This window comes from Apodemus sylvaticus, chromosome 22, assembly GCF_947179515.1.
Source record: "Apodemus sylvaticus chromosome 22, mApoSyl1.1, whole genome shotgun sequence".
NCBI lineage: Eukaryota > Metazoa > Chordata > Mammalia > Rodentia > Muridae > Apodemus > Apodemus sylvaticus.
In genome coordinates, this window is record NC_067493.1 from 24,203,858 (window position 1) to 24,229,832 (window position 25,975).

At 55.9% G+C, this 25,975-nt stretch overlaps 2 protein-coding genes across 3 annotated transcripts in view; both read right to left on the reverse strand.

The window, feature by feature from the left end:
• Nucleotides 1–258: 258 nt before the first annotated feature.
• Ap5z1 (adaptor related protein complex 5 subunit zeta 1) lies at nucleotides 259–15,414 on the reverse strand. 2 transcript variants are annotated; one of them, XM_052167839.1, is made up of 17 exons: nucleotides 15,298–15,414; nucleotides 12,884–13,018; nucleotides 12,594–12,780; nucleotides 11,988–12,132; nucleotides 11,635–11,744; nucleotides 10,724–10,892; nucleotides 9,472–9,612; nucleotides 9,299–9,336; nucleotides 9,065–9,227; nucleotides 7,552–7,733; nucleotides 5,909–6,051; nucleotides 5,478–5,618; nucleotides 4,980–5,091; nucleotides 4,198–4,325; nucleotides 2,718–2,850; nucleotides 2,430–2,644; nucleotides 259–2,325 (listed from the first exon to the last, which is right to left on the reverse strand). In XM_052167839.1, the coding sequence occupies exons 1-17, from the start codon at nucleotides 15,336–15,338 to the stop codon at nucleotides 2,055–2,057; spliced, it is 2,454 nt and encodes an 817-aa protein (XP_052023799.1). In that variant the 5' UTR covers nucleotides 15,339–15,414; the 3' UTR covers nucleotides 259–2,054. The 2 variants fall into 2 exon arrangements, with proteins under 2 accessions (XP_052023799.1, XP_052023800.1); XM_052167840.1 differs by having other exon boundaries at nucleotides 4,198–4,295; nucleotides 15,298–15,413.
• A 1,938-nt stretch (nucleotides 15,415–17,352) lies between these two features.
• Nucleotides 17,353–25,975, reverse strand: part of Foxk1 (forkhead box K1) — a 67,181-nt gene continuing 58,558 nt past the window's right edge. Inside the window, exons 8-9 of the mRNA XM_052167466.1 lie at nucleotides 24,518–24,742; nucleotides 17,353–23,626 (exon numbers count right to left, since the gene is read on the reverse strand). Coding sequence (XP_052023426.1) covers nucleotides 23,346–23,626; nucleotides 24,518–24,742 — 506 coding nt within the window. The 3' untranslated portion in view covers nucleotides 17,353–23,345. The remainder of the gene's footprint in view (nucleotides 23,627–24,517; nucleotides 24,743–25,975) is intronic.

Genomic DNA, 25,975 nt, shown 5'->3' on the forward strand with positions numbered 1-25,975 from the left:
TCCTTGTTCCTGCTGGCATGGCTTTATCAACTCTGCAGTGCTCAGTGGAACCATCTCAGTTCTCCCCGTGACCGAGGGATGCCAAGGTTCCGGGCTGCCAATGGCTCTGTGGTTAAGAGCACTGGCTGCTCTTCCTGAGGACCCGAGTTCAATTCCCAGCACACAGTTGCTCACAAGCTTGCAACTCCAGTTTCTGACCTCTGCATGTAAAACATGCGCATGGTACGCTGACATGCATGCAGGCAAAACACAGAAAACAAAAGGCTGATTGGTTTTTTAATCACCAATGCTCCTGACTGAAGAGCACAGCAAACGCCTCTGTCCCCTCTGCCCTGCTATGGGAGCCTGCCCTCACGGGAACAGAGACAACTCTGAGCTGTTCAGAATCTGCTCGTGGACAGAGTTTGGTCAGGGCACAGCAGGCCTAGGGGCAACAAGCAAAGGTTTCCCTGGACATGAATCAGACATGCGGCCCGTGCCCACGTAGCCACAGACCTCAGCTGGAGCCGAAATTCAGTTTTTCCTTTGGGAGCTCCAGCCCCAATACAGAACCCAGAAACAAAGCTGCAGGATCGAGTTGTGGGCGGGGCCAAAGGCGTGCGCAGCAACAGACTGGTGCGGTGGCGCCATCTGATGGCCATGTACTGTCTGGACCTGAGCAGTTCCTGAAGAACCGGTCCAGGGCTCAGGAAAACTGCAGAAAGGCTGGAGCAGGGCCTACAGCCTTGAGCACCAGCAGGAAACCTGGAGGCTTCTGTGAATCCCCGAGTCTAGCCTTCACATAGCCTTAGACTAGGAAGTCACACAATCAGGCAAACACCACCGGAAGGTGGACCCAGAAGACACCGCCCCCTCACAAAAATACACCTTGTGTTTTAGCTTTTAAAATGTCACCAAGGCATGGCGTGAGTTTTAAGAGTTTGTTCTTGCCTTCCATCTTGTTCTTCCACTGCTCTAGAAAGTCTGAGCTTTGGACTGATGTTCTGTCTGTGCAGGTGCACACACCAGGGCTTTACACGAGGTCTAGGGGTCAACCCTGGGTCATCTGGCTGAGTCGTCTTCCAGGCCTATTTTCTTTTGTAGCCCAGGCCCATTCCAAGCTGTTACCTAGCCAAGGCTGACCTTGAACTTCTGACCTTTCTGCCTCTACCTGCCAGGATTATAGTGTGTGTCACCATGCCTGGGGTTACACTTGGGATTAAACTCAGGGCTTTGTGGCATAGCTTCAGCTCCAGAGCATGTCACTTCTGTCACATCAAGAACACAAGAACCAAGCAGGAGACCCAGGGATTTCCCTCTCCAGAGGGCAGGGTGGGAAGGGCAGCAGCCGGGCTCCAGGGCACGGTCAGGCTCCCTGGCTCTCTCCCAGCCTGAGGAAGGCAGAGAGTGTGGGCTGTACACAGCACTGGAAGGTGTACTTGGGGGCAGACAAATGGCTCAGCAGGTAAAGGGGCTTGTTACTGAGCCAGGCGACCAGCCAGGACCCCCACGGCTGAAGGAGAGAAGCGGCTACCAAAAGCTGTCTCCTGACCTCCGTGTGCGCTGTGGTGCGTGTGAGCACCTACACATAAATATTAAATAATCCTCCCTCCCCCCCCCTCTCCCTCTCTGTCTCTTCACAGGGTTTCTCTGTGTAGCTTTAGCTGTCCTCAAACTCACTCTGTAGACCAGGCTGGCCTCAAACTCAAAGAGATCCACCTACCTGCCTCCTAAGTGCTGGGATGAAATGCGTGCGCCACCACTGCCCAGCATAAATCATTTTTTAGTTTATATTTCCTGCACCGTTCCCTGCCCCCAAGGCCAGAACTGAGTAACAGCAGCAGGCACAGCAGGCCATTTGTGCTCGGCCTAGGAAGTGACAGTCACCATCAGCTACTCAAGGCCGACTGTGGCCAGCCAGAGACAAGGTGGGATAGCTCACCCCCAGGGCCGGTGACTCCAGCTATGGCCACCTTCCTCCCAACCCGAGTCACCTAAGCCTGCAGCTCAGCTCCAAACTCACTCGCTGCCCCGGCTCTGAAGCTGTAGCTACTGCTCAGGCAGTGACTGTCCCTTCAACCTGGCAGGAGGCCTGCTTCCCTCTCCACCAGCCGGCTCACTGTCCGCAGGGCCAGAGGCAGCGCCACGTTGGTGTCTCGGTGGTAGCGGGGCTGGCACACACCCACAGGGGGTGTGAACACAAACTGGGCCACACTGGGCATCTTCAGCAGGGTCAGGAGCTCTGCGGCCCGGGTCCGGATGGACCCCGCATCCTCCTCACTGTGCACAGAGCTGGTGGCTGGGTTCTGGGCCAGGGTCCGCAGTTTTGACAGGAACAGTGACACCCTGGGAAAGAGAGGGTCTCAGGTCCTTAGCTGCCAAGGATCGATTCCCTAAAGCACCTAAACAGCTGCCCTCCCTGGGTCTCTCTGTGCTCCCCGGCTGGATACCTTGGGATCAGGTCTTGGCTCCGGGAGGCTAGCTTGGTCAATGTGGTCATGAGTGCAGTGACCACCTCTGGGGGACAGCAGGGCAAGTCAGGTGACGGGCGGGACTGGGTGACTTCAAACAGCAGGGCTTCCAGGGCTTCAAAGAACTTGTTGATCTGCTCCACTGTGCACCTCTTGTCGCAGGTCACCGACAGGTACTCACCAATGGCCCACACCTGAGCCCAGAGCAGAGAGTCAGCACGCACCAGGGCTTCCCGTGTGCCGGTGGGAGGGTGGCCGAGGGCTTACCACACACGTGAACATGCTGGCCCGGCTGCAGATGCCGCTCACGCTCCCCACGAACTCTAGGAGCTCCCGGGACAGCTCCACCACCAGTGACGGCTTCAGCTTACACAGCACCAGGAACTGGGAACTCAGCACCCTGTGTGCAGAGTGGGAGGCTGTGTCCTCAGGGCAGGCCTGGCCCCAGCTACTCACTGGGAGCAGGAGAGCCAGGAGCAGCTGGTTCAAGTCAGGAAGGTAAAACCTGCCACTCATAGGGAGCCTTTCACTCTACTGGGGACAGGACTGCCTGAATCCAGGCTGGTGAGAGAGTGTGAGTTCTCGGTTAGCCTGGGGTGGAGTGAGACCATAAAACTGAAGAGTAGATGGCCTGCCTAGATCTCCCAGGGAGGGGCTGGGGTGTAGTTCAGTGGTAGAGCCTCTGCCTAGATCCCCTAGGGAGGGGCAGGGAGCGTGGCTCAGTGATAGAGCCTCTGCCTAGATCCCCCAGGGAGGGGCAGGGGGCGTGGCTCAGTGGTAGAGCCCCTGCCTAGATCCCCCAGTGAGGGGCAGGGGGTGTGACTCAGTGGTAAAGCTCCTGCCTAGGATCCCCCAGGGAGGGGCAGGGGGCGTGGCTCAGTGGTAGAGCCCCTGCCTGGAATCCCCCCAATGAGGGGCTGGGGGCGTGGCACAGTGGTAGAGCCTCTGCCTAGATCCCCCAGTGAGGTGCTGGAGGTGTGGCTCAGTGGTAGAGCCCCTGCTTAGAGTCCCCCAGTAAGGGGCTGGGGTGTGGCTCAGTGGTAGAGCACCAGCCTAGAATCCCCCAGTGAGGGGCTGGGGGCGTGGCTCAGTGGTAAAGCCCCTGCCTAGAATCCCCCAGGGAGGGGCTGGGGGCGTGGCTCAGTGGTAAAGCCCCTGCCTAGAATCCCCCAGGGAGGGCCTGGGGAGTGGCTCAGTGGGAGAGCCCCTGCCAAAATCCCCCAGGGAGGGGCTGGGGAGTGGTTCAGTGGGAGAGCACTTATCTAGCATTCAGGTAGCCCTCGGTTTAATCCCCAGGATGGGTGTGTATATGTGTGAATAAACCCCCTAAATAGTGGTTCTTAACCTGTGGGTCACATATAAGCTATCCTGCATATCAGATTTTTATGTTACAATTCTTAACAGTAGCAACATTACAGTCATGAAGTAGCAATGAAACAATGTTACAGTTGGGGGGTCCCCACAACGTGAGGAACCATATTAAAGGGCCGCAGCACTGGGACGGCTGAGAGCCACCTCAGTGGACAGGACCATCTGCCACAGAGACACGAGCCAACCCTGAAAGGACACACAGCATCTTGGAGGAGGGAAGCCACTAGGATGCTCTGAGCAGAGGGTGAAATGCAGGTCAGGAGGAACGGGCAGGGTGTAGGTCCAGTGCTCAGGCTAGCCTGTGGGCGGGACAGGGAGGTGCAGGGAGCTGGTCTGTGCGCCATGGCACTGGGACCCTGCCAGGGCTGGAGCCTACCTGTGCACACGGGCCTCATACTGAGGCACTGGGTAGAGGGAGTCACTCCTATCCAGGAGCAGCAGTGCCAACTGGTTGATCAGGGCCCCGTCGGCAGTCTGGGATAGAGAGCAGACGCTGGCTCGGTCCTGAGCAGTGGGCACTGTTATCTTCCACCCTCTGGGAGGAGTGGGGCCACAAAGGGGACACCACGCCAGGGTGTCGCTCCTCACTCCCTGCCCGCCTTCCCCAGCACCCTGGGCACCAGGGGCTGGAGGACTAAGAGGCCCAGCTTCCCTGGCCCGGCAGCCTCCCTTGAGAACTCCGCTCTGGTGCAGGCTGTGGTGGCACACACTGGCAGACAGAGAGGCAGGCGGATCTGAGAGTTTGAGGCCAGTCTGGTCCACGCGGTAAGCTCCAGACTGGCAGGATTACACAGGGAGGTGGTGTCTCAAAAACAAACATAAATAAAAGAAGCCTGTCCCTGAGACCAAGGCTCCATCTTGTCTGGCTGAGTGACCCCAAACTGTCCATTCTGTTGCTAGACTACCTCAAGGGGTTCTGTGGGCTTCTAGTCATCTGACCTGTGGGCATGCAGCCAGGAGGGACCCACTGGGCTAGGGGAGCCCTAGGGTAGCGGGACACATGCTGTTCTGCCTCTAGCTTGTGCTGCCAGCCTCAAGTGTCATGTGCCCGCCCTGTCCTGGAGGTCATGGAGGGCGCAGCAGGACAAGCCTCCTTGGGGTCCAGTCCCTCTTGACTATGTGAGGTCTATGGAGGAGGGGACAGGGGCGGTGGCTCACCTGGGTCACAGCCGAGAAGAAGGCCTGGAGCAGGACTGGCACCGCCTCTGCACACTGGGTTACCCGGGCACAGCTGGCCATGGGCTTCAGCACCTGGTGAAGTGGTGTCAGTCTGGGGACACAATGGGACTACTGAGTGCCCGTCCACAGTTCCTTCCTGAAGGAGGGACGCTGTGGCCAGCCACAGGTGGGCACAGTTTGCTCACTCCTCGGGATCACATGGTCCTCGGGGCTTCCAGGACAGCAGGGCAAGGGCCAGGCCAGCAGGGGCTGAATTGAGAGGCCTGCCGACCCCTCTGCCCCTCCCACCCTCAGAGTACGCTAGGCCTCAGTTTCCCCACTTGGATAGTGAACTGCTCACAACAGCAAATGAGGGCTGGGCCAACGAGTAGAGCCCAGAAGGCCCTCCATGCCCACGGCAGCAGTGATGGCGCCCACGGCTGTCTCCTCAGGCTGATGGCGAGAACGTACAGCCCAGCCTCTAGCACAGGACCGCACCTCTCCATGGAGCCGCCCGCCTTGGTACGCAGAAGGTGCCGGAAGAGTCCTTGGAACTGTGGGTCCTGGAAGGCGTCCAGGCAGCTGGGGATCCTGAGGGAGACATCCCCAAGCAGCCTTTCCGACGGGGTCTGTGTGGACCTGAGGGGACAGAGGCTAGGCTGGGTTGCAACTCGTAGTGCAAGTCAGCTCTAGAGAGTCCTATGCAAGCTGATGGGGAGGGGTGCGGGGGGGGGGGTACTGGCTATAACATCACGGGCTCTCAGGGCTGGGGAGGGGCTCCATACGGACCTTGGGAGGCTCCTCTCCATGAACACGCATGTGCCGAGAGGCACTGTCTGTGGGCGGAAGCCTGGTCAGGGGATCTGGAGCAGAGCTAGTGCCCAGCTGTGTGGGCGGGGACAGGGCTGACTGGGCCAGAGTGGGCCCACCTGAGCTGGAGGTCCAGCGCCGCCGTCAGACAGGGCAGGTCGAGCAGCGCGTGCAGCATCTCCACTGCGGTGCCAGCGTCCACGAGAGCTGGGACGAGCACCACGAACTCGGCTGTGAGGGGAGGGCTGTTCCAAGCCAAGAACTGCGGGGGGGGGGGGTACACAATGGCTCAGCGGCGAGAGGATGCAAGCCGGCCATGCCTCAGTCTGTGGCCTCCTGCCCACTCACACCACACGGGCCCTGTTTAGACAGGGACGCCTGACCCAGCCCTCCTTCCCACACCGCCTGTGATGAAGCTGTCAGTCTTTGGCTGTGCTGTAAGGGTTCGTACTAGTGCTAATGTGAGTGTGTGTGCGCGTGCGTACACGAGTGGAAGCCAAGGGTGGTCTCTGTTTACCACGTGGGTCCCAGGGACAGAACTCTGCCTGCCAGGTCTAGCAGCAAGTGTCTTTACCAGCGGAAGTCAGCTCTCTGGCCACGTCTGCTATTTTATTTTTTCCTTTGCAGCCAATTTTGTGCCAGCAATGAAGGAAGCCATTTCTTTATTATTTGTCTCCTTTAGAGAAAGGAGGGAGTTATGGGGTGGGGAGATACTCATCAGTACGGTGACTGCTGCACTAGCAGGATCTGTAAAAAGCACACGATAGTGTGCACCCAAAACCCTGGTGCTGGGGAAGCAGGGACAGTGCACAGCCTGGGCACACCCATGAGCTCCCAGTAAAGTGAGATTCTGTTTCCAAAGAGGGGAGGAGATTATTAACATGATGAAAAATGAGGTGTTAAGTCCAGACCCCCAGAACCCCTGTAAAGCTAGGCTGGGCAGCACATGACTGAGACTCCAGCACTCCCACTGTGAGGGGGCACAGACAAGGGGGTCCCAGGAAGGCCACAGCCAACTAGCCTGCCGTCGGTGTGCAGGTTAGCAAATGGAGACCGTCTCAGCCCACAAGGTGGAAGGTGGGGACCCGGCACCAGTTTGTGCTTCCACCGCCACACATATACACCTCGACTCATGTCACAGAATGTACGCGCGCGCACGCGCGCACACACACACACACACACACACACACACACACACACACACACACACACACGGGGTGCATGAAGTGCCTACAGAGGTCAGGAGAGGGCGCTAGATCCCTTGGAATCAAGAGTTAACAGATGGTTGTGAGATACTGCGTGCAGGTCCTCTGCAAGAGCAGCCAGTGCTCCTAACCACTGAGCCGTCTCTCCAGCTCCTAGGTTTTTCTTGTTCTTTGTAGCTCTGGCTGTCCTGGAACTATGTAGTCCAGGCTAGCCTCAAACACTTAGAAATCCCTGAGTGCTGGGATTACAGGTATTCACCACTGCATCACATCTGGCTTTGTTTGCTTTTTGAGACAGGGTGATATGTAGCCCAGGCTAGCCCAGAACTGCTATGTAACTGAAGCAGGCCTTGAACTCCTGCTTCTGATCGTTTGCCTCAGCCTCCTGTGTGCTGAGATTACATGGATGAAGCACCTTGTCTGGTTCCCATGTGGCTGCCTGAGACAAGTCTGGACACTATGATACATGGGAACCCCTAGCAGACCTCACCACACCCTAAACTGAAATGAACTGGAGAGGGAAGCCCTGGGCCCACCCCGATAAAGCCCACACATGCCTTGAATAGACTTGGGAAGCTCATCCTGAGAAGGCTGAGGAAGTGGGGGTCAGACAGAGCCAGGCTGTGTGTGCAGAAGTGTGTGACCTCGAAGGCCAGGGTCGGGCTGTGGAAGCGCTCGGAGGGCAGACTGCAGAGCAGCTGCCTGTAGATGGCTTCTGCATCCATGGCGGCCGCTTCCCCTGAAAGACACCAGACAGCAGCAGGGCATTAGACTCTAGGTACAGCAATAGCATCTGCAGTGACTCAGGACAAGGATTCCTGCTGCAGGCCAGCGCTCAGCCAGCCTGGCCGAGCCTCCCGGGCTGCGGGAGTCTTCAGGACACAGCAAGCCTCCTGGAGATGCTGCCACCGCCCTGAGGCCACAGAGCCCAGCCACGGGGACACTGCCGGGAAGGCAGCGGCCTCGACGCTTGACTTGGCACATCAGAGTACTGAGCTTGGCACAGAACTATAATCTCAGTTATTCTAGAGGCTGAAGCAAAAGAATCACAAGTTCAAAACTGGCCTGGGCAACACTTGAGAAACCATTGCCAAACAAAGGGAGGCTGGGTGCACTGGCTGGGTTTGTGTGTCAACTTGACACAAGCTGGAGTCACCAGAGGAAGGAGCCTCAGCTGAGGAAATGCCTCCATGAGGTCCAGCTGTAAGGCATTTCCTCAATTAGTGATCAAGGGGGAAGGCCCAGCGCATGGTGGGTCCTGAGTTCTAGAAGAAGGCAGACTGAACAAGCCATGGATACCCAGCCAGTAAGCATCACCCTTCCACAGCCTCTTCAACAGCTCCTGCCTCCAGGTTCCGGCCCTGCTTGAGTTCCTGTCCTGATTTCCTCCAGTGAAGGACTGTGACCTGGAAGTGTAAGCCGAATAAACTCTTTCCTCCCCAGTTTGCTTTTTTGGGTTATGGTATTTCCTCACAGCAATAGACAACCTGACTACGACAACACTGGGTGTGGTAGCACACTCTTAACCCCAGTACATGGGAGACAGAGGCAGGTGGAACGCCATGAGTTCTAGGTCACCCATAGTTACACATGAAAAAAACAAACCAACAAACCAACCAAGTAACAATAAAACAAGGCAATCAGAATAAAGAGTGCTAAGATTAAACTCAGTGGTAGAGCCCCTGCCTAGAATCCCCCAGTGAGGGGCTCGGGGGTGTGGCTCAGTGGTAGAGCCCTTGCCTAGAATCCCCCAGTGAGGGGCTGGGGGTGTGGCTCAGTGGTAGAGCCCTTGCCTAGAATCCCCCAGGGAGGGGCTGGGGGTGTGGCCCAGTGGTAGAGCCCTTGCTTAGAATCCCCCAGTGAGGGGCTGGGGGTGTGGCTCAGTGGTAGAGCCCTTGCTTAGAATCCCCCAGGGAGGGGCTGGGGGTGTGGCTCAGTGGTAAAGCCCCTGCCTAGAATACTCCAGGGAACTACCAATAAATAAACAAAACAGAAATATAAACGGAATTGGCTCTAAGTGTCTAGAAGAATAGGCTCTTTGTGGTCTGCTTCCCACGCACCCAGACTCACCGTGGTTCAGGAAGAACTGGGCAAGGGCCACCAGCGCCCGCTCACCACCAGGGTCTTCGCCCAGCCTCCTGTGCAAGGCTTTAAGGCAGGAGAGGGTGCGATACAGGCAGGAGGGGTCCTGCCGGCAGATCACGTCCAGCACCAACACAGCTTCCACCTGGCACTGCAGGGAGACCGCGCTCGCTGGGTCATGGGTCCGCACAGCGCCCCCCAGCTACCCTGCAGGCTACTTACAGCTTTCTGTAGATCCGAGTCCCCCTTCCTCAGCGCTCCTGGAAGAAAAGAGAGCTGGCTTGTCTCTAAAAACAGCCCCACAAGGCCGCCTATGTGGCTGTGGCCACAAGCAGTCATGTGACAAGAGACCACCCTGGAGGGCAGTGTGAGATGGGGGCAGCCTGGGGACTCACTCCGGTTACTCTGCTCCAACAGCCGCTGGCAGTACTCGAAGGCCACCTCCCTCAGGCGCTCCCGAGGGGGCAGCAGTCGGCTGGCAGTGGAGGCCGTAGACAGCACAGACAGGGTGGAGCCCTCCAGCTCTGACCTGTCATCTGTAGAAGAAAAGGACACCTTGATGCTCCTGTGTGGACGGGCAGCCTCCCAGAGTGTTTGTTCTAGGTCAGAAGTATGAGTTCTAGGTCAGCCGGTGCCAGGTGCACACATCTGTCTGGGCTGCTGATTGGTTTCTGTTTGGTTTTTAGTGTATTAAAACAAGGTCTTGGGGCTGGAGAGATGGCTCAGCAGTTAAGAACACTGGTTGTTCTTCCAGAGGTCCTGAGTTCAATTCCCAGCACCCACGTGGTGGCTCACAACCATCTGTAATGGGATCCGATGCTCTCTGCTGGTTGTCTGAAGACAGCGACAGTGTACTCATTTACATAAAATAAATCTTAAAACCAAAACAAGGTCTTGCTATGTACCTAAGGCTGATCTTAAACTTAGAATCCTCCTGCCTCAAAGTCCAAAGTGCTGGCTTGATATGTATCACTACACTGTTTTGTGTTGTTTTTTGTTGTTTTTGAGACAGGGTCTCAACACAGCCTGGTCTGTAACCCAGGCTGTCTTGTAACTATGTATCTGAGACAGACCTCTTGTAACTATGTATCTGAGAAGGACCTCTTGTAACTATGTATCTGAGACAGACCTCTTGTAACTATGTATCTGAGCCAGAACCTCTTGTAACTATGTATCTGAGATCCTCTTGTAACTATGTATCTGAGATGGACCTCTTGAAACTATTTATCTGAGACGGACCTGGAACCCCTGATCCTCCTGCCTTCACCTCCTAAGTGCATAGGCACATACCACCATGAGCAGACGGTCTGATTATAATCCGAGTCTGCAGATAGGGTGAGATCAAATGGGAGGGGGGATACTGCCTTGGATGGTCCGTCGGGCTCTCTGGGGACACATTGGAACACCTCGTGGGAGACACAGGTATGTCTACAAATGGCACTGGCCTATGTTTTTGGTTTTTTCCTGGGGTCAGTGGGCCCTGCTGCTGGCCTCCAAATCCATCACACACCTTGCTTGGCCCACAGACCCCTGTGGTGTGCATCTAGGCTACAGTGCAGGCCACAGGCGCCACCCTCTCTGCCTGCCTGCAAGCCACAGTGCACTGTGCTCCCTGGCCCTCGGGGCCCTGTCCCATCCCCGGTGCACCTGCATCGGGACTGCCGGGGTCCTCAGGCCCACTATGCAGCAGCCATTTCCGCAGCATGGAGAAGGCCTGCACATTGGCCCACTGGTCCTCTGTGAAGTGCTGGCCCGTGGAAAGTACCGTGAAGAAGTCCGAAGCCACTGCTCCATCCACCTCAGTGATGGGACCGGGCTGTGGGAGGAAGGGCAGGGCTGGGGACGAGCCTGCTGGGATCCTAAATCACATCACGTGAAGCTGTGGGCTCCAGCACTGTCCGGAAGCCAGCAGTACCTGCCCTCTCCCAAGGTTGTACCGCAGGATGCATCCACACACTCAGGCCTACCCCAAGACCTAGAGTCACACAATCCTGGCTCCTACGCAGACGTGTGTCATGCAGGCACTGAGCGGGAACCACGTAAGCTGAGGAGCTAGGGCTGGGCAGACTGAAAGTGCACCCCATCTCAGGTCGCCGTCCACTCTGAGGTGGAGACGGCAGCGAGAGGCCTCATTGGAACCACAAGGAAGGACACGCAGCATCCACAGGAAGCTGACTGGTGAGCCTGGCTATGTGTGGGACCCATGTGTGGGACAGAGAGTGAGCTCTATCAGGAGAGTAGGGTTGGTTTTGTTTTTGTGACACAGTTTCCCACAGTCTGATCAGTCTGTCCGTAAACTTACTACGTCGTAGCCAAGGATGGCTCTGAAATCCCGATTCTCTGGTTCTGCCTCCTGAGTTCTGGATTCCAGGTATGTACCGGCGTTACAGATGTGCACCGTGACAGACACGCTCAGTCTGTGTGCTTCTGGGGTCAGAGCCAAGGGCCTCCCTCCCTCAGACATGCCAGCCAAGAGCTCTACCCACAGCCACGTAGCCAGCCTGGGCTGGAGCTTGTGTCATTTCAACTCCCGGGATCCTGGAGTAGTGGGGACTCACCTGCCGGGTCCTGGGAGTAGAGAAGAAGCCCCCCGAGTTCGGAAGCCCCTGCTGGGTGCGGGCGTAGCGGAGCCAGTCCACTAGCCTTTTGCTGAGCATGTTGCTCTGGTCTGTAGGCGGGGAAAGGTGGGGGTGGGGGTGCGGAGTTAAAACCCCCAGACTCCCCGGGCGGTGCTGTGTTTATTCAAAAGAAATTGGGGTCCAACAGAACCCAACACCATGCAACTGGTACAACTAACTGGTAAGCTATGCAGGGTCCCCCAGACAGTTCCACCCTCCCTCCACCACGCCCTATACAACAGCCGCTGTAGGAAAGGAGCCAAGGAGGCTTTTTGGAAAGAAGCATCCAGTACCTTCTGTGAGGATGCCTGGGGCAAGGCCAGTGACCTTGGATAGGATGGGGAGGAGGGGCCTGGCACTAGGCCCCTCAGGCTGCCGGTTCTCCAGGATCTTGAAGATACGCCGGCTCACGCGTCTGAGCTCTCCCTTTCTGTCTCCCTTCAAAGGAGGACAAGTTGCTGAGGACTCGGTTCAGCTGGTAAAGCCAGTGCCTATTACCTCAAGGGCCTGAGTTCAAGCCCCAGGGAGCGTCTGGAAAGTACCCTATAGATGTTCTTCGGGTGAGGGGGCCATATATATGTTCAGGAATATCACATGGGCAGCCCAGGCTCTGAAGTCAGACTTAGCTATTAACAGAGGCCTGGTGTGTGTGCACACTCGAGCATGTGTATGTGTGTGTTCGTGTGCACGCGAGAGATGGGAGAGGGCAGGGGGCTATGCACACTTGAGATAGTTATTAGGCCATCCAAGGGAATAGGCACCGCGCTGACTGAGTCTCTGTAGCACATGGGTATGGAGGAACACAGACCAGCTTTCTGTATCCCTGAGATCCCCCAGAACCCCCAGAACCAGATGCCACTCACCCTCTCCCTCACCCCTCATGGTGGCAATCGCATTACCTGGGCTAAGAGCACAGAGGCCACAAGGCTGAGCTGTCGGGGGTTTGGGGTGTGATCACAGGACAGGGCCAGGTCATTAAAAGGTGACATCTCTCTCAAGATGGCAGCACAGAGGACCTGGAGCTGCTCGGGGCTTGTGGGCAAACAGAGAGTGGTCTGCAACAGGTCCACACACATCTTCTCCAGCCTGGAAGGGGAGACCTATGTCACGGACGCTGGCATCCCAGGGAAGCTGGCTGGGACCTGCCTGGCGGACGGCACAGGGATCCATAGTACGGCTGCCCACTCACCTTCGGGGGTACTTGGTGGCTGAGACTATGAGGAAGAGTCTCTGCAGGGCATCCGCGGTGGCTGGCCCTGGGGCTTCCTGCAGCAGCTGAGTGACTCTGGAGCAGAAGCGCTGTAACTCCTCATCCTGGATCTCTCTAAGGAAGGAAGAGGACACAGAGCTGCTAACCCACAGGCACATCCCCGTGGGGATGTCCCAGGCTCACAGTGCCTGGGGGTGAATGTCTAGGAACTGGGGCACAGACAGGTTCCTCCCTTGGAACTGAGATGCAGCACCCCCAGTTTCCTGGTGATACCCCTTAATGGTGAGGCATACAGCTTTGTTCTTTTGCTCCGATGGCGAAAAGAAAACACTGTTTTAGCCGGGTGGTGGTGGTGCACGCCTTTAATCCCAGCACTTGGGAGGCAGAGGCAGGCGGATTTCTGAGTTCGAGGCCAGCCTGGTCTACAGAGTGAGTTCCAGGACAGCCAGGGCTACACAGAGAAACCCTGTCTCGAAAAACCAAAAAAAGAAAAAAAGAAAATGCTGTTTTAAGGTTTTGCTTTGTCTTTGAGACAGGGCCCCACTTTGTAGCCCAGGCTTGCCTGGAGCTTGCAGCAATCCTCCTGCCTCAGCTTCTATGTACCACCAGTAAAAGATTTTATGAGTCTTTCAAAAGTTAGGTATATTTAGTCCAAGTTGCCTCTCCTCTTACCCTAGAGTCTTGCTATGTAGCCCAGGTTGGGCTAGCCTTGAACTTACTAGTAGCCCAGACTCAAACTCTTTATCCCCGTTCCTTAGCTTCCTAAGGTGTTCAGCTGCGCACAATCACGCCTGGCTCTCCCTGCTCCCAGGGCCTTACACAAAAGGAAGCACTCACTACTTTGAGCTCCAGCGTTGGCGCTCACACCTGCTGAAGCTGCCTTTTAAACACGGCTCCATGAGCGTCCGGAGAAGGGCCGTGTAAAGCTTCTACACAGAAAAGATGACGGCGCAGCCTAAGGGAAGCCCCAGGTGTCACAGGCCTCACTCATACACTCTGGGAGTGGCTGGACCAGGCTTCAGTGTCGTATGCGTTCTCTTGCTTCTATCCCAAGCTCAACGGCGAGCAAGCTTACATTTGCCTAGATGCACACCGCCCTGGGTTCCTTCCCCAACCAGAAAATAAAGGCCCTGGTTGAAGGAATCGCGTGGTCGTGGTGTGCTGGCAAGGACCCAGCACTTGGGAGGCAGAAGCAGGTGAATCTCTGTAAGTCTGAGGCCAGCTTCGCCTATAGAGCGAGTTTCAGGGGCCACACAGTAAGACTCTGTCTAAACCATCCCTAAATAAATAACTGGATCGGGTGCCTGTGGGTCCTGAGGAGCCCCCAACTTCCTAAAGCATGGCTGACAGTTGCTTCAACTTGGCTCCCAGGAACCAGAAGGAAGCCCGGTGGCCCGTCTGCAGCGACTGCATGTCCCTGTCCTCTCTGAAGGCCTTGGGACATTCTCCCATACCTTTCTCACCACCCTAGCCTGCTGTTTCCTAAATCTTCCTCCCAGGGTCATATTAAGGTACCTAGAGAACAGGCTGGGGGAGCAAAAGGAAATACAAACGACCCAGGGCTGTGCCCCCGCTCCCCCCGGGACACAGTGATAAATCACATACGCTATGAGACAGGATGAAAGTCCCAACATAACACTCGGGTCTAAAATGAGAAGTATCCGCCCACTACTGAAGACAAGGAGGGCTGTGGGTCCGCGGGCAGACTGTGGCTGGGCCACCCCAACCGTTTTCCTCACAGATCTTAAGAGAACTGTCTTTTTTCCCCCCTAGTTTATTACATTTGTTTATGTACATGTTGGGGTGCTCGTGTGGAGATCTAAAGACAACCTGCTGGAGTTGGTGTTCTCCTTCTTCCCCGAGGGTCTCAGGGGTCGAATCGGGGCAGTCAGGCTTGGTGGCAAGCGCAGTTACCCATTAAACCCTTCGGAGTTCTGTCTTGTTCGCAGACTCCAGACTTTTAACTCTTACAGGCGCTAGTTCCGGGAGATCCCAGAGACCTTATTCATTCTAATCTTTCCCCACGAGTGGCCCAGCTCAGAGTCCAGATTTGTCCCTTTGCTTTTTAAGTTTACTAAATTCATCAGGTCTGGGTTTCTGGTAAGTCGTTTCCTTCGTTGAATCCCGTACCACCAAATCTTGGACTGGCTATTTGGAAAGGAAGGCGCAACCTAGACGCCCAGTGCAGGGCCAGCCAGCAGTAGCATGGCCCCAGACACCATGGGGAGGATTCCTTAGCTGGGTCGTGCGCCTCACACTCCACGCAGGCCGCCCCGAGCCCGGGACCTGGCGCCACACGGACGGGGACCCGAGCCGCGCAGCGGCACCACCGCCTCCCCGCTCCTCCCCGGCTTCGTCTCGCGCCCCGTGGCCCCGAGCCCAGATCGGCAGACCTGGCCTGGTGCAGCAGACTTTCCGCGCCCGCCGAGAACATGCCGCCCCAGCTCCAAGCCCACCGGCGCCCGCAGTGTTGCTGCGGACTTCCGGGATCGCGTCACATGACGGATCATGTGACCAGACTGTGCTCCTGACTCTTTCGTCCCACCTCTTACGCCCTGGCTGCGTCACGCGGGAGAATCTGGAGCGCTAGCTGCTGGCTTCCGGCTTCCGGTGCCACTGCACGTGGGCCCCCCCCCCTGCCCCTGCAAGGGACAGACCAGCTTCCGGTCCTGCGGCAGGTGGGCGGGGCGGAGGCCTTGACCAAAATATTGTAGTACAGAAGCCGTTTTCCGGCCAGCTCTACGGCAGCCAGCAACCAGGGAGCCATGGAACCGTGGTCCTTGGAGCCCAGAGGTCCTGTCCCCGGAACAATTTCCTTTGATCCCGGAACTGCTAGTGGTAGACTCTAGGCATATAGTTTTGCAGTGGGGTGCCTGCCTAGATTTACCCCAGTGAGGGGCTGGGGGCGTGACTTGGTGGTAGAGAATGTCCTTAGCCAAACCTATGTGGCAAGGATTCTCATACTCTCTCTGCTCTCTCCCCCCTCTCCCTCCCCCCTTCTCTCTCTCTCTCTCTCTCTCTCTCTCTCACACACACACACACACACACATTAAGGTTACCCGTGTGTCAGGCATTATGCCTCAAAAATACCCAGTTTTTTGCTAGCCTTAGGTTTTGAGACGAGGCCCTGGCACCATTCCCCCATTTGGGTTGGGCTGTGGGTGCCTCTTTCACACGCAGAAAAAGGAAACTGATACTACGTAGACCGAGGAGCTGTCACGGTGGAAAGCCACTTGGATCCGTGTCTTTCTGGCTCTTGTCAGTCAATGCCTAGTGCTCATGACCTAGAGCAAGCAAGGCTTCAGAGAGAGAGAGATGGGCAGAAATGGAGGCAGCTCAGTTGGCAAAGCGAGCATGAGTGCCTGAGTTCATCCCTGGATGGCCATATAAAAATAAAGCTCACATTTGTGATCCCAGCACTGGGAAAGTGGAGACCGGAGTATCCCTAGGGGTTGCTGGCCGGCCCTAGCTTACCTGGCAAGTCCCAGGCCAATGAGAGCTCTGTCTCAAAGAACAAGGTAGGGCAAGAAAGATGACTCAGTACATCAAAGTGATTGACACACACAGGCCTGACAGGCCGAGATTGGGTCTTCAGAACCCTCATAAAACCTAAGCCCAATAGTGTAAGGGTTTGTAAACCCAGCACACCTACAGACTAGAACAGGCAGGAGGATCTCCTGAGCTAGCCTGGCCTATGTAATGGTAAAGAGAGTCTGTCTCAAACAAGGTGTAAGTGATGGTGAGGGTGGGCACCTGAAGGTTGATATGCCCACATCTCCTGTGGCCAGTGCATGCCCATGCCTCTACATGTGAACACACACACAGCACCTGAGCTTGTCCTCTGCCTCCATACAAAGGACACACAGGTGGGGTCACACCCAAGAGCATGGACACAGAAAAAGGGAGACAGATGTCGGTGGTTTCTCGCCTGGCTGAGTGTCAGGATGTCTGCCAGGGCCACTGAGGCAGCCATGGGGAGGAGGTCTGAGTGAGATTGGCTCCCATGGGCTCATACACGTGAAAGCTTTGATCCCAGTTGGTGGAACTGTTCGGGAAGGGTCAGGAGGTGTGGCCTGCAGTCCAGTGTCCACAGCCTTCCCCATTAGCTTGCTCTGTCCTGTAGCTGCTCTGTCATGTAAACTCTGAGCTACTGCTCCAACCCCATGGCTGCTTGGCCCTGCCGTGACGCTTGTAGCCTCTAACCCTCTGGAACTGTGAGACGCAAATTAAATGCCCTCCTCCCCCATCATGGTGTCTCTTCACACCAACCGGCAAGTAACTAGGACACGCAGGCACCTGCAGACACAGGTGGTCATTACCCTCCCATGTCAGAAACACCTGGGGGTCAGGTCTCTCCCAGGAGCAGGAGTGTGTGTCCAGGCCATCTGCTGGTCTGTCTGCCCTCCACAGTCACCCACTCCCAGTGACTACTCACACCCTTAGGTACATCTCTTTAATATATAATTTTTATTTCTGGTTATAGAAACAAATGCTAAGAGGAGAAAACAGAGCTTCCCCACCCACATACAACAACCGAATAGATAAAAGAACAGTTCAAATGAATGAAAAAGAAAGTAGAAATTTCCACTTTGTTATAGCTTTAAAACATTAACATCTAATAATAGTTAGAAATCACATTCAGGTGTCAAAACTTTTTTTTTTTTTTAAAAAAAAAGGATGGTTCTGTTATAAAAAAATACTGTATCCCGTTTGAAATGAACGCCCAGGTGTTGCTGCTTGGTGTGTGGGTCCGCAGGCCTTTCTTACCCCTGCCTCCAGAGTGGGACCTGTGCTCACTAAGGTGGGGCTTCTCTGGAACTCGGATTCCCATCGTATTGGGTACCACTGCTTTTAAAGCACTAAGTGTTAAACATATCATGAAAATACTTGACAGCCACTGTAAAAAACGAAACAAAACAAACACATGCTTGCGCGCACGCACACACATACACACACACACATACACACACATACATTCCCTGAACACCCTCCCCCCAATTACTTTTACAGAATTATCATTCAGTTAAGAAAAGAAACCACCTCACTATTGGCTTTAGCCCCTCCCTCTCACGTGCACAGCTGCTGCCCCCTCCCCCTCCCAGAACGCAGCAGAATCCAAGGAGAGACCTGGAAAACAGCTTGGGTCACCCCTTCCCGCCCCCACCACCTTTCCCAGCCCAGGAATCAAGCTAAGGTATTATCAGGGATCCCAAATGCCCCTCCCACCCAGGAAGGACGTAAAGAAAAGAAGATGGAGCAGAGGGACTATACTGAAGATGTTAGATTTTTGAATTCCCAGTTTTAAAAATAACAAAAGTTCTAAACCAGCGGATTCGGACTCAGAAGCCAAGGTGCCATTTGGATACATACAGGACAGAGAACATGAACTTAGTGGGTCACGGAGCTCCTCCTAGCAGGGTCATCAGTCCCAGGGACTCGGGACAATGCTGAGGTTGCTCTAATGCGGCAAGTGCTTCACATACAGGGGTTGTGGACCACACCTGGCCACCGTCTACACTTAGGCTTTTGGGGTGCCTGAGGCCCAGGTCCGTCCACACCAGTCACCGTAGGAGTAGTCATGTTTCTGATATGGGAGGGAAATTTCCAGAGGTAAAGCAGCAGGCTCTTCTAATCCTCTAACTCTCCCAAGGTGGGGGCTGGGGTGCAGATAAGGGCTTCGAGGAAGAGGTCCTGGGGACCCCAGGCAGCCTGTGTTTGACAGCTTAGCCCAAGTACAGAAACACATGCCGCTTTTCATTGGGACTGAAGCACTCTGAGCGAAATATTTTGAGAGAGAGAGAGAGAGAGAGAGACAGAGAGAGAGAGACAGAGACAGACAGACAGACATCCTCATTAAGGGATCAGCTCTCTACCACCGCCTGCACCCACTGGGAGGGCTAAGATGGGGTAGGGCAGCCCTCCGTCTCCAGGCCCACCAGCTCACCTCCCCCTTCCCGCCTGCCAAACTGCTCTCTCTCTCTACTGGGCCACTCCCTCCGTCCACCTGTCCGAGGAGCCTCTGTCCAGCCTCACGCCCAGGTGGCACCTCTTGAGAAGGCATGTGGCTGGCCTCATCTGTGGGACAGCCCTGCCCAGGCTCCTGTGCCCTGACCCCAGGGGGGGTCGGTTCTAGAATGTTCCCTGCAGCAGCAAAGCTGAGGCCTCAAGGGAAGCTTGGAGCAGTGGAGAACAGCAGAGGAGCAGCAGGACCAGCAGCCGGGACCAGGAGGAGTCTCCCTAAGGAGACATCTGTGCTTGGCTCAAACATACCCACAGCCGAGCAGTGAGCAGCTCTGACTTCCGGGGTTAGGGACGGGGAGGGCAGAGAGAAGTGACAACCCCAGGAACAAGTCTTTAGTCCCCAGGCTGTGGGAAGAGGGTGCCATATGCCAGTCTGGAGGTTACCTAGGCCACACCCTGCTGTGTCACCAGTGTAGCAGCTTTTGGTACAGAAACAAAAAAACAAGACAAACCGCAAACAGCACTAGGCCATGGCAGCATGTAGGCCCATCACCCCAGAAATTCAGGAAGCTGAGGCGAGAGGACTGGGAGTTCAAGGCCAGCCTGGGCAGCTTTTTGAGATCCCATCTCAAGTTTAAAAAAAAAATCAAAATGGCTGGGAGTGTCACTCAGCGGTAGAGCCCTGGCCTAGCTCTCACCACACAGGACCAACCCAAACCCCAAACAAAACAAACAAAACCCCAGAGCCCAACAAGCCCGGGGGAGGCCTTGGTGATGCTCTGTTCCAGCCCCACCCACCCCACCAGGCAAGCCAACGCCCCCTCAGAGGCTCTGGGGGGAAAGCGCTGTCTGCAATGGCGATCTTGATCTTTGGAACAGCTCGACTTATCCTTTATAATATTGCTTCTAAGCAGAGGTATTCTGAGCGAGCGAGCGAGGGAGCGAGAGAGCGGAGGCGAGGATATAGGAGGCTGCTCTGTCACCCTGACCTGAAACGAGGAGTACCCTGTGGCCATCTGTGGTGACTTTGCCACTCCTGATCAGGACGCGATGGTTCCCACACATGAGGAATCTTTCAGTAGGACTGAGTCTCACATCCCTTTCTGACTTATTCTAAGCAGGCACTGCACAGTTCAGATGGGGCGGGACTGGGTGAGCAGGGTGCCCAGGGTGGGTCCCCTGACAGGAAATCTGAGGATTTGGAAGAAGAACAGTAATGTTCTACCCATCACCTGTTCCTCTCTCTGAGGAAGGATTCCTTCTTGCATGTCACTAACTTTCATACCCCACCTTACACTGTTTTACCACTGCCCAAGGGGTTTCCTGTCTCTAAAGGAAGACACTGACCCATCGCCTGGCTCTCGCAGAATACTGTAGGTGGCCTTCCCTCTTCAGAGGAAAGATGAACAGTTCCTGCTACCTCAAGCCTGGCAGGCCTGGTGCTGCGGGCTGGGGAGGGGAGGGGCTAAGTCCCTAGACTGTAAGGACGCAGAAAGCAGGGGGCATGTCCTGGGACTTCCTCATGACAGTAAGCCAGACACCCCACCCTGCTCAAAGGCAAGGCTCCAAGAGATGATGGTAGAGACATGTCTCTCATGCCCTGGATGCCAGGCTAAAAGCTGAGGCGGGGGAGAAGGCAGAAGAGGCAAGGAGGACGGAGGGGAAGACAGGAAGAGAAGGGGAAGGGAGAAGCAGAGAGAGGGAGGGAGAGAGAAGGAGGAAGGAAGGAGGATGGGGAGAAATAACAGAGCGAGGGGGCAGGGAGGGCCTCTTTACTTCTGGTCACCATGGTGACTTCCTAGGCCTGCAGCATGTGCGTGTCTGGGGAGTACTGGATGTGAAGCAGGAGAGAGGACGTGTGGACAGTCAGGTTCCTGGTCTACCAGGGAACACTTACCAACAAGACATGCACAGATGAAGCCGTACCAGAGACCAGGGACCCTCTGTGCCCTGGGAACAGGTCACCAAGCTTCACATCTGTCCCTGAACAGTTCCCCCAACCCAGGGCTACCAGCCACAGGCCACACAGCAGGGACATGGCGTCCTGGCTCCTGCGCCCACAGCTCCACAGGTGACCTGGTGGCGCAGAGCTCACGGGAGCACGTTCCGGCTAGCTATGTGCCCCTGATCTTGAGCACTGGCTATCTGGGGTCAACGGCTATGGGCTGTGGGCAGAAGCTGGCACAAGCCAGGAGTGCTGCCCAGTGGATGACCAAGTCCACTCCCCAGAGCAGCAGCACCAGACTAGCCTCCTCCTTTGTAGCTCAGGCTGTCCCGCTGGGCCTTTAGACCATGTACTGGGACAGTGTGTGCTCCCACTCTCTCCACATCCTTCCACCCCTGTTAATGGGGTGCCTCAGAGCATGGCGTCCGCAGTGTTTCAGGAGCCAGGACAGCAACCTGCTCAGGGCCAGACTGAGGAGCCCCGATGACAGACGTGGTGATAGGTGACCCACAGTTCCATGCAGGGGCTGCACCCAGTGCCTACCATGACCATCCACAATCTTAATCTGCCTTACAGGGTCACCATGGACAGCTTTAGAGTAAAGGGTGATGGAGGGGAAGATCAGCAGCTGGCACCAATGTCCCTTGTCACCTCAGTTCCCTAGGCAACTCAGAGCTCCACACCTTTCGTTCTTCCCTGACCCCACGCTCACGCCAGGCACACAGAAGTTCATGCCAGGTACAGAGGGGAGATGGGAGACAGAGCCCTCTGCCTACTCTGAGGGGCGGGTCCACCTTGAAAACCCTCCCCCAGCCACTCTCAGGCCAGCCCCACTTCTCTGAAACCTCCCAGGCCACAGGCAGGAGGCCTCCAAAACACAGCTTACTTCCGGCTTGAAGCTCAGTACTGCAGAAATGACTGGCTGGGGAGCTTGGAAGACAGCTCAAGGGAGGAGACAGGTGCTCCACTGCACTGGTCCCTGACGTGTGTGGGGACTGGCGGCCTCAACGGCAGAGGCCATACAGCGGACCTTGGACTTAGCCAACCTGGGCATCTGCTCTCCTGGGACCACAGCCTCCAGGTCTGGAGTCCCTCCCGGCAAAGGCGGCTGGCTGGTGGGTGGTCTGATAGCAAGGACAGGGCTGTCTCTCCTGGGGCTCTCTGTCCAAGCTGCCTATGGCTCGCCCTCCAGGACCAACACTGAGTTTCTGGCTGCCTTCAAGTCTCACGTCGCACAGCCCCCACGACTACTTCTACAAAACCAACTGTCATTCCCACAGAGGGGAACGTTTGATGGCTCCTGCTCATGAGACTTGGTGTGTATGTTAAAGTGCTGTTGGTCACTTGTCTGGCATGCAAAGGGACCTTCCCCAGGAGTCCAAGTCCTCAGCTGACATCCATGCTTTGGTTCTTGCTGCACTGTAATCAAACTTGGCACCAACTGCTGTCCGGAGAGGTAGTTTCCTTTCCGGAGGGTAACGGCCGAGACTCCAGCTTCAGGTAGAAAAGAGGGTTTCCATTTTCAAACTGGACAGGTCTTGGGGTTCTCAGGAAACTGGAATGGGGGCCTGGGAGGGAGGAGACGGTGTGAGGAGATCGTCACACAGATCCGCTGCTGTCTTCTGCTGGCACGCACGTACCATCATCCTCCCCGCTGAGCGAGCGGCTGACCGACTTCCTTTGGAGCTGGCTCAGGATTCCCTGGATATCCGTTTGTAGCTTGCAGCTCTGGACTCACTCAGTGCTTTGGGCACGGGCCCTGTACTGATTTCAACCTAAATCCCTTTGATACATCAACATGGGAGCCGCCCGTCCTTCTTGGAGTTATCGGGGAGAGCGGCATGGTCACCAGGGGCTGGTGTGGACGAGTGCCCGGAGCTGGTGTTGCTTGGCTGCCTATAAAAGGGAACCTCAAAGACACATGGCCCCTCTGTGTGTCTTAGGTTTGAGAGGAGGCCAGATTCCATACTTAGCTGAAAGAAATATTTAGGGTCCAAAGCCAAAGTAGACCTCCCTGACCCCAAGTAATGCCACAACCTCTGTCACTTTTGGGGAGAGGGCTCTGTATTCTAGCTTGTGGCTGGGAAGTTCCTGCTGTTCTGTTTTCTGGTCTATTCCCGGATCAGTCACAAACAGGAAGTCCGCAGACCAACTCCCGGAGAGAGGAGCCTGGGTTTGCACCGTACTGCTGTCCAGTCCTGGGGCTCAGGCTCTTCTTGTGAGCGCTGCCTGGGATCCGTTCCTGAGGAGCTGGGCTAGACCTTCTCCCCGAAGAACTGGGGGGAGGCAATGGCACGAGAGGGTAAAGAAACACACAGAACCCCCAGAGTCGTACAATCAAGCTGTCTGAACGCGTTTATGTGTTTGTTTCAAACCATGGGAGGACAGGAGATAAAAAGGAAATTGTCCGAGTTTGGCGGCCACCTGCACGAGGGCTGCAGGCCATCGTGAGCTTGTCCACTCGGTCCTTGAATGCAGCTGCTGGCCTGGGGCTCCTGTGGCGTGAGTTTCACTCCACCTTCCTCAGGTGACACTTCACTCGCCGGTCCCTGGGCCCTGAGGGCCGGTGGCTGCCATAGCTGTGGGCTGTGTGGTGGCTGTCCCACTGGGCTCCTCTACCCGGGACCTCTTGACCTCGGGCTCCCCGCTGGAAGAGGCAGATGTGGTAGTGGAGATGGCTGGGGTCGGCGTGGCATTAGCGGCCACCGAGACGGCTGCTGGAGGCTCCTCAGGCCCCACCTCGCACACCCGGGTGATGACCACTGGCGTGGATGAACTCGCCTGGGCTGCCAGGAGCTGCAGGGGGCTGGTGAGGGCTGGCGGTAGGAAGAAGAGGTTACTTAAAGGTCATTACTAATTGACCACTAATTGGCCTGAGCAGTAAAGCCAGGGCCATAGTTCTTTCTCTGCCTGTTCGTCATGCAGGGCAGGCCCCTTCTCCCCGCCTGTGTCTGAGTCAGAGAGCCTGCACCTGACTTGACTCAGGGCGCTTTTCCCTGCTGCCTGTCACCCTGAGGATGTCCCTCCCTCCCCTCCTGGGCCTCTGTAGTGCTCAATCTTCCCATCACCTTGGTGGGACTTAGAATCGCAATGGAAGCAAACCCCTGGGCGTGTCTGCGAGGCGGCTTCTAGATCAGGGTTGTGAAGAGGGAAGACCTGTCCTGGCTGCGGTGACGCCATCCTACACTGGCTTCCAAGACTAACGAAAGTGGAAAGCAAGCTGAGGGCCAGCTTCCTCTCCTTCTTCCTGACCGCCGCCGCCGTGCCTTCCAGCCATGTTGGACTGAACCTTCAAAGTGAAGAGACCCACCCTTCCTTCCTTCCTTCCTTCCTTCCTTCCTTCCTTCCTTCCTTCCTTCCTTCCTTCCTTCCTTCCTCCCTCCCTCCCTCCCTCCCTCCCTCCCTCCCTTCCTTCCTCCCTGAAGTTGCTTTTGGAATCAGGTATTTTATTATAGCAACAAGAAAAATAACTTCTGTGCCCAGGCGCAACGAAACCTCGCCCTGTGGCTGCCTGACTTTGTCCTCTGACCTCCACTGCCACCCTAGCTGACATTGGGTCACCTGCCGGTGTTCCTTCCCGAGTGCGGTCTCAGTGCCTGGCACACTGCAGGACCTGAGCCTAGTCCTGGATAGGAAAAGCAGGCGCTCCCCTGAGCTGTGCTGCCTCGGGGCGGGTCCCCGGTGCTGGGTTCAGGCTGGGGCCTCACCATAAGCACTGCCAGTCAAGCTATTCGTGGGTACAGCATGCTTCCCGTTCTGAGTGACAGCCCGGACTGGCAGGTGGTGCTGCCCGATAGTCACTGGTGTGGCCGGCTGCAGGATGGTGACTGTGTGTCCAGGGACTCCTGGGGCCACCTGGCTGGCGACCGTCTGGATAACTCGGCTGGCTGCAGGGATTGTGGCAAATGCTATGGTGGGCTTCTCTTCCAAACCTGTGGGGCAGACAGCCAGTCAGAGCCACATGTGGCCCCAGCCACCGAGTCCCACCGAAGCCCAGCGTGAGCCTGGCTGAGGGGCTGGGGCTGGGACTGGGAGAGGGCTTCCCAAGAAAATCCTTGGAAATACGTTTAAATTAACAGGGCTTTAGAGCATGCTGGGGATCGGAGATTTCAAGTCATCCTTGGTTACAGTGAGTTCAAGGTCAGTATGGGCTTCACAAGACTGTCACAAACACCAAAAACAAGATGAAAATAAAATCATAATCATGCCTCTTTTGCCAAGACATCATTTTTGTGGTTGTAACTACTATACCTTTGTTGTTCCTAGTAGTACTAGGGATTGGACCTCTCTGCCACTGAGCCCCATCCCTGGCCCCATTCCACCCCCCTCTAATTTTTAAAAGACAAAGTCTAGTTAAGTTCCACAGGCTGGCCTTGAGCTCGCTGTGCCACCTCTGTAGGCGCTGAGAGAGGGAGCCTACGCCATCAGGCCCCGCAGACTCCATGATGGCAATATTAAGACACAAAGATAATACAGAAACCGAGCCCCCTGTGGGAATAATGACTAAGATTCCACGTTCCTGAGAGCTCTGGAGCTGCCTTTCACAAAACTGAACGTGCCACCAATGTCTATGCCATAGCTCCCTAGAGCGTGCCACCAACGTCTACGCCATAGCTCCCTAGGGCGTGCCACCAACGTCTACACCATAGCTCCCTAGAGCGTGCCACCAACGTCTACGCCACAGCTCCCTAGAGCGTGCCACCAACGTCTACGCCATAGCTCCCTAGGGCCAGACTGTTTGTGGGAGCAGACATGGGATGCGTGTCTGTAACCTCAGCACCGCTGAGGCAAGGTGACAGTGAGCCTGAAGCCAGTCCAGCCAGGGATACATATTGAGACACTGTCTACAAATAAGTAAATGACCTGGAGAGGTGGCCCAGGGGCTAAGCCATGCACACAGTGGCTCACAACTGCCAACTCCAGTTTGGGGTATCTGATGCCCCGTTCTGGCCTCTTCAGGCACTGTGGTACAAACACGGCACACAAAACACCCATACACACAAAATAATAATAATAAAAACCAAACATCTTTTAAATAAGTGAATTAGGACTGCATCCTGAATGTCCCCTTGAATGTAGATAAAGGTAAACAAACAGCCTGTGCATCGGGAGGCTTTTAGTGAAGGAAGCGCTAAGTCCTCGCGGAGAACCCACGCTGTCTTAAA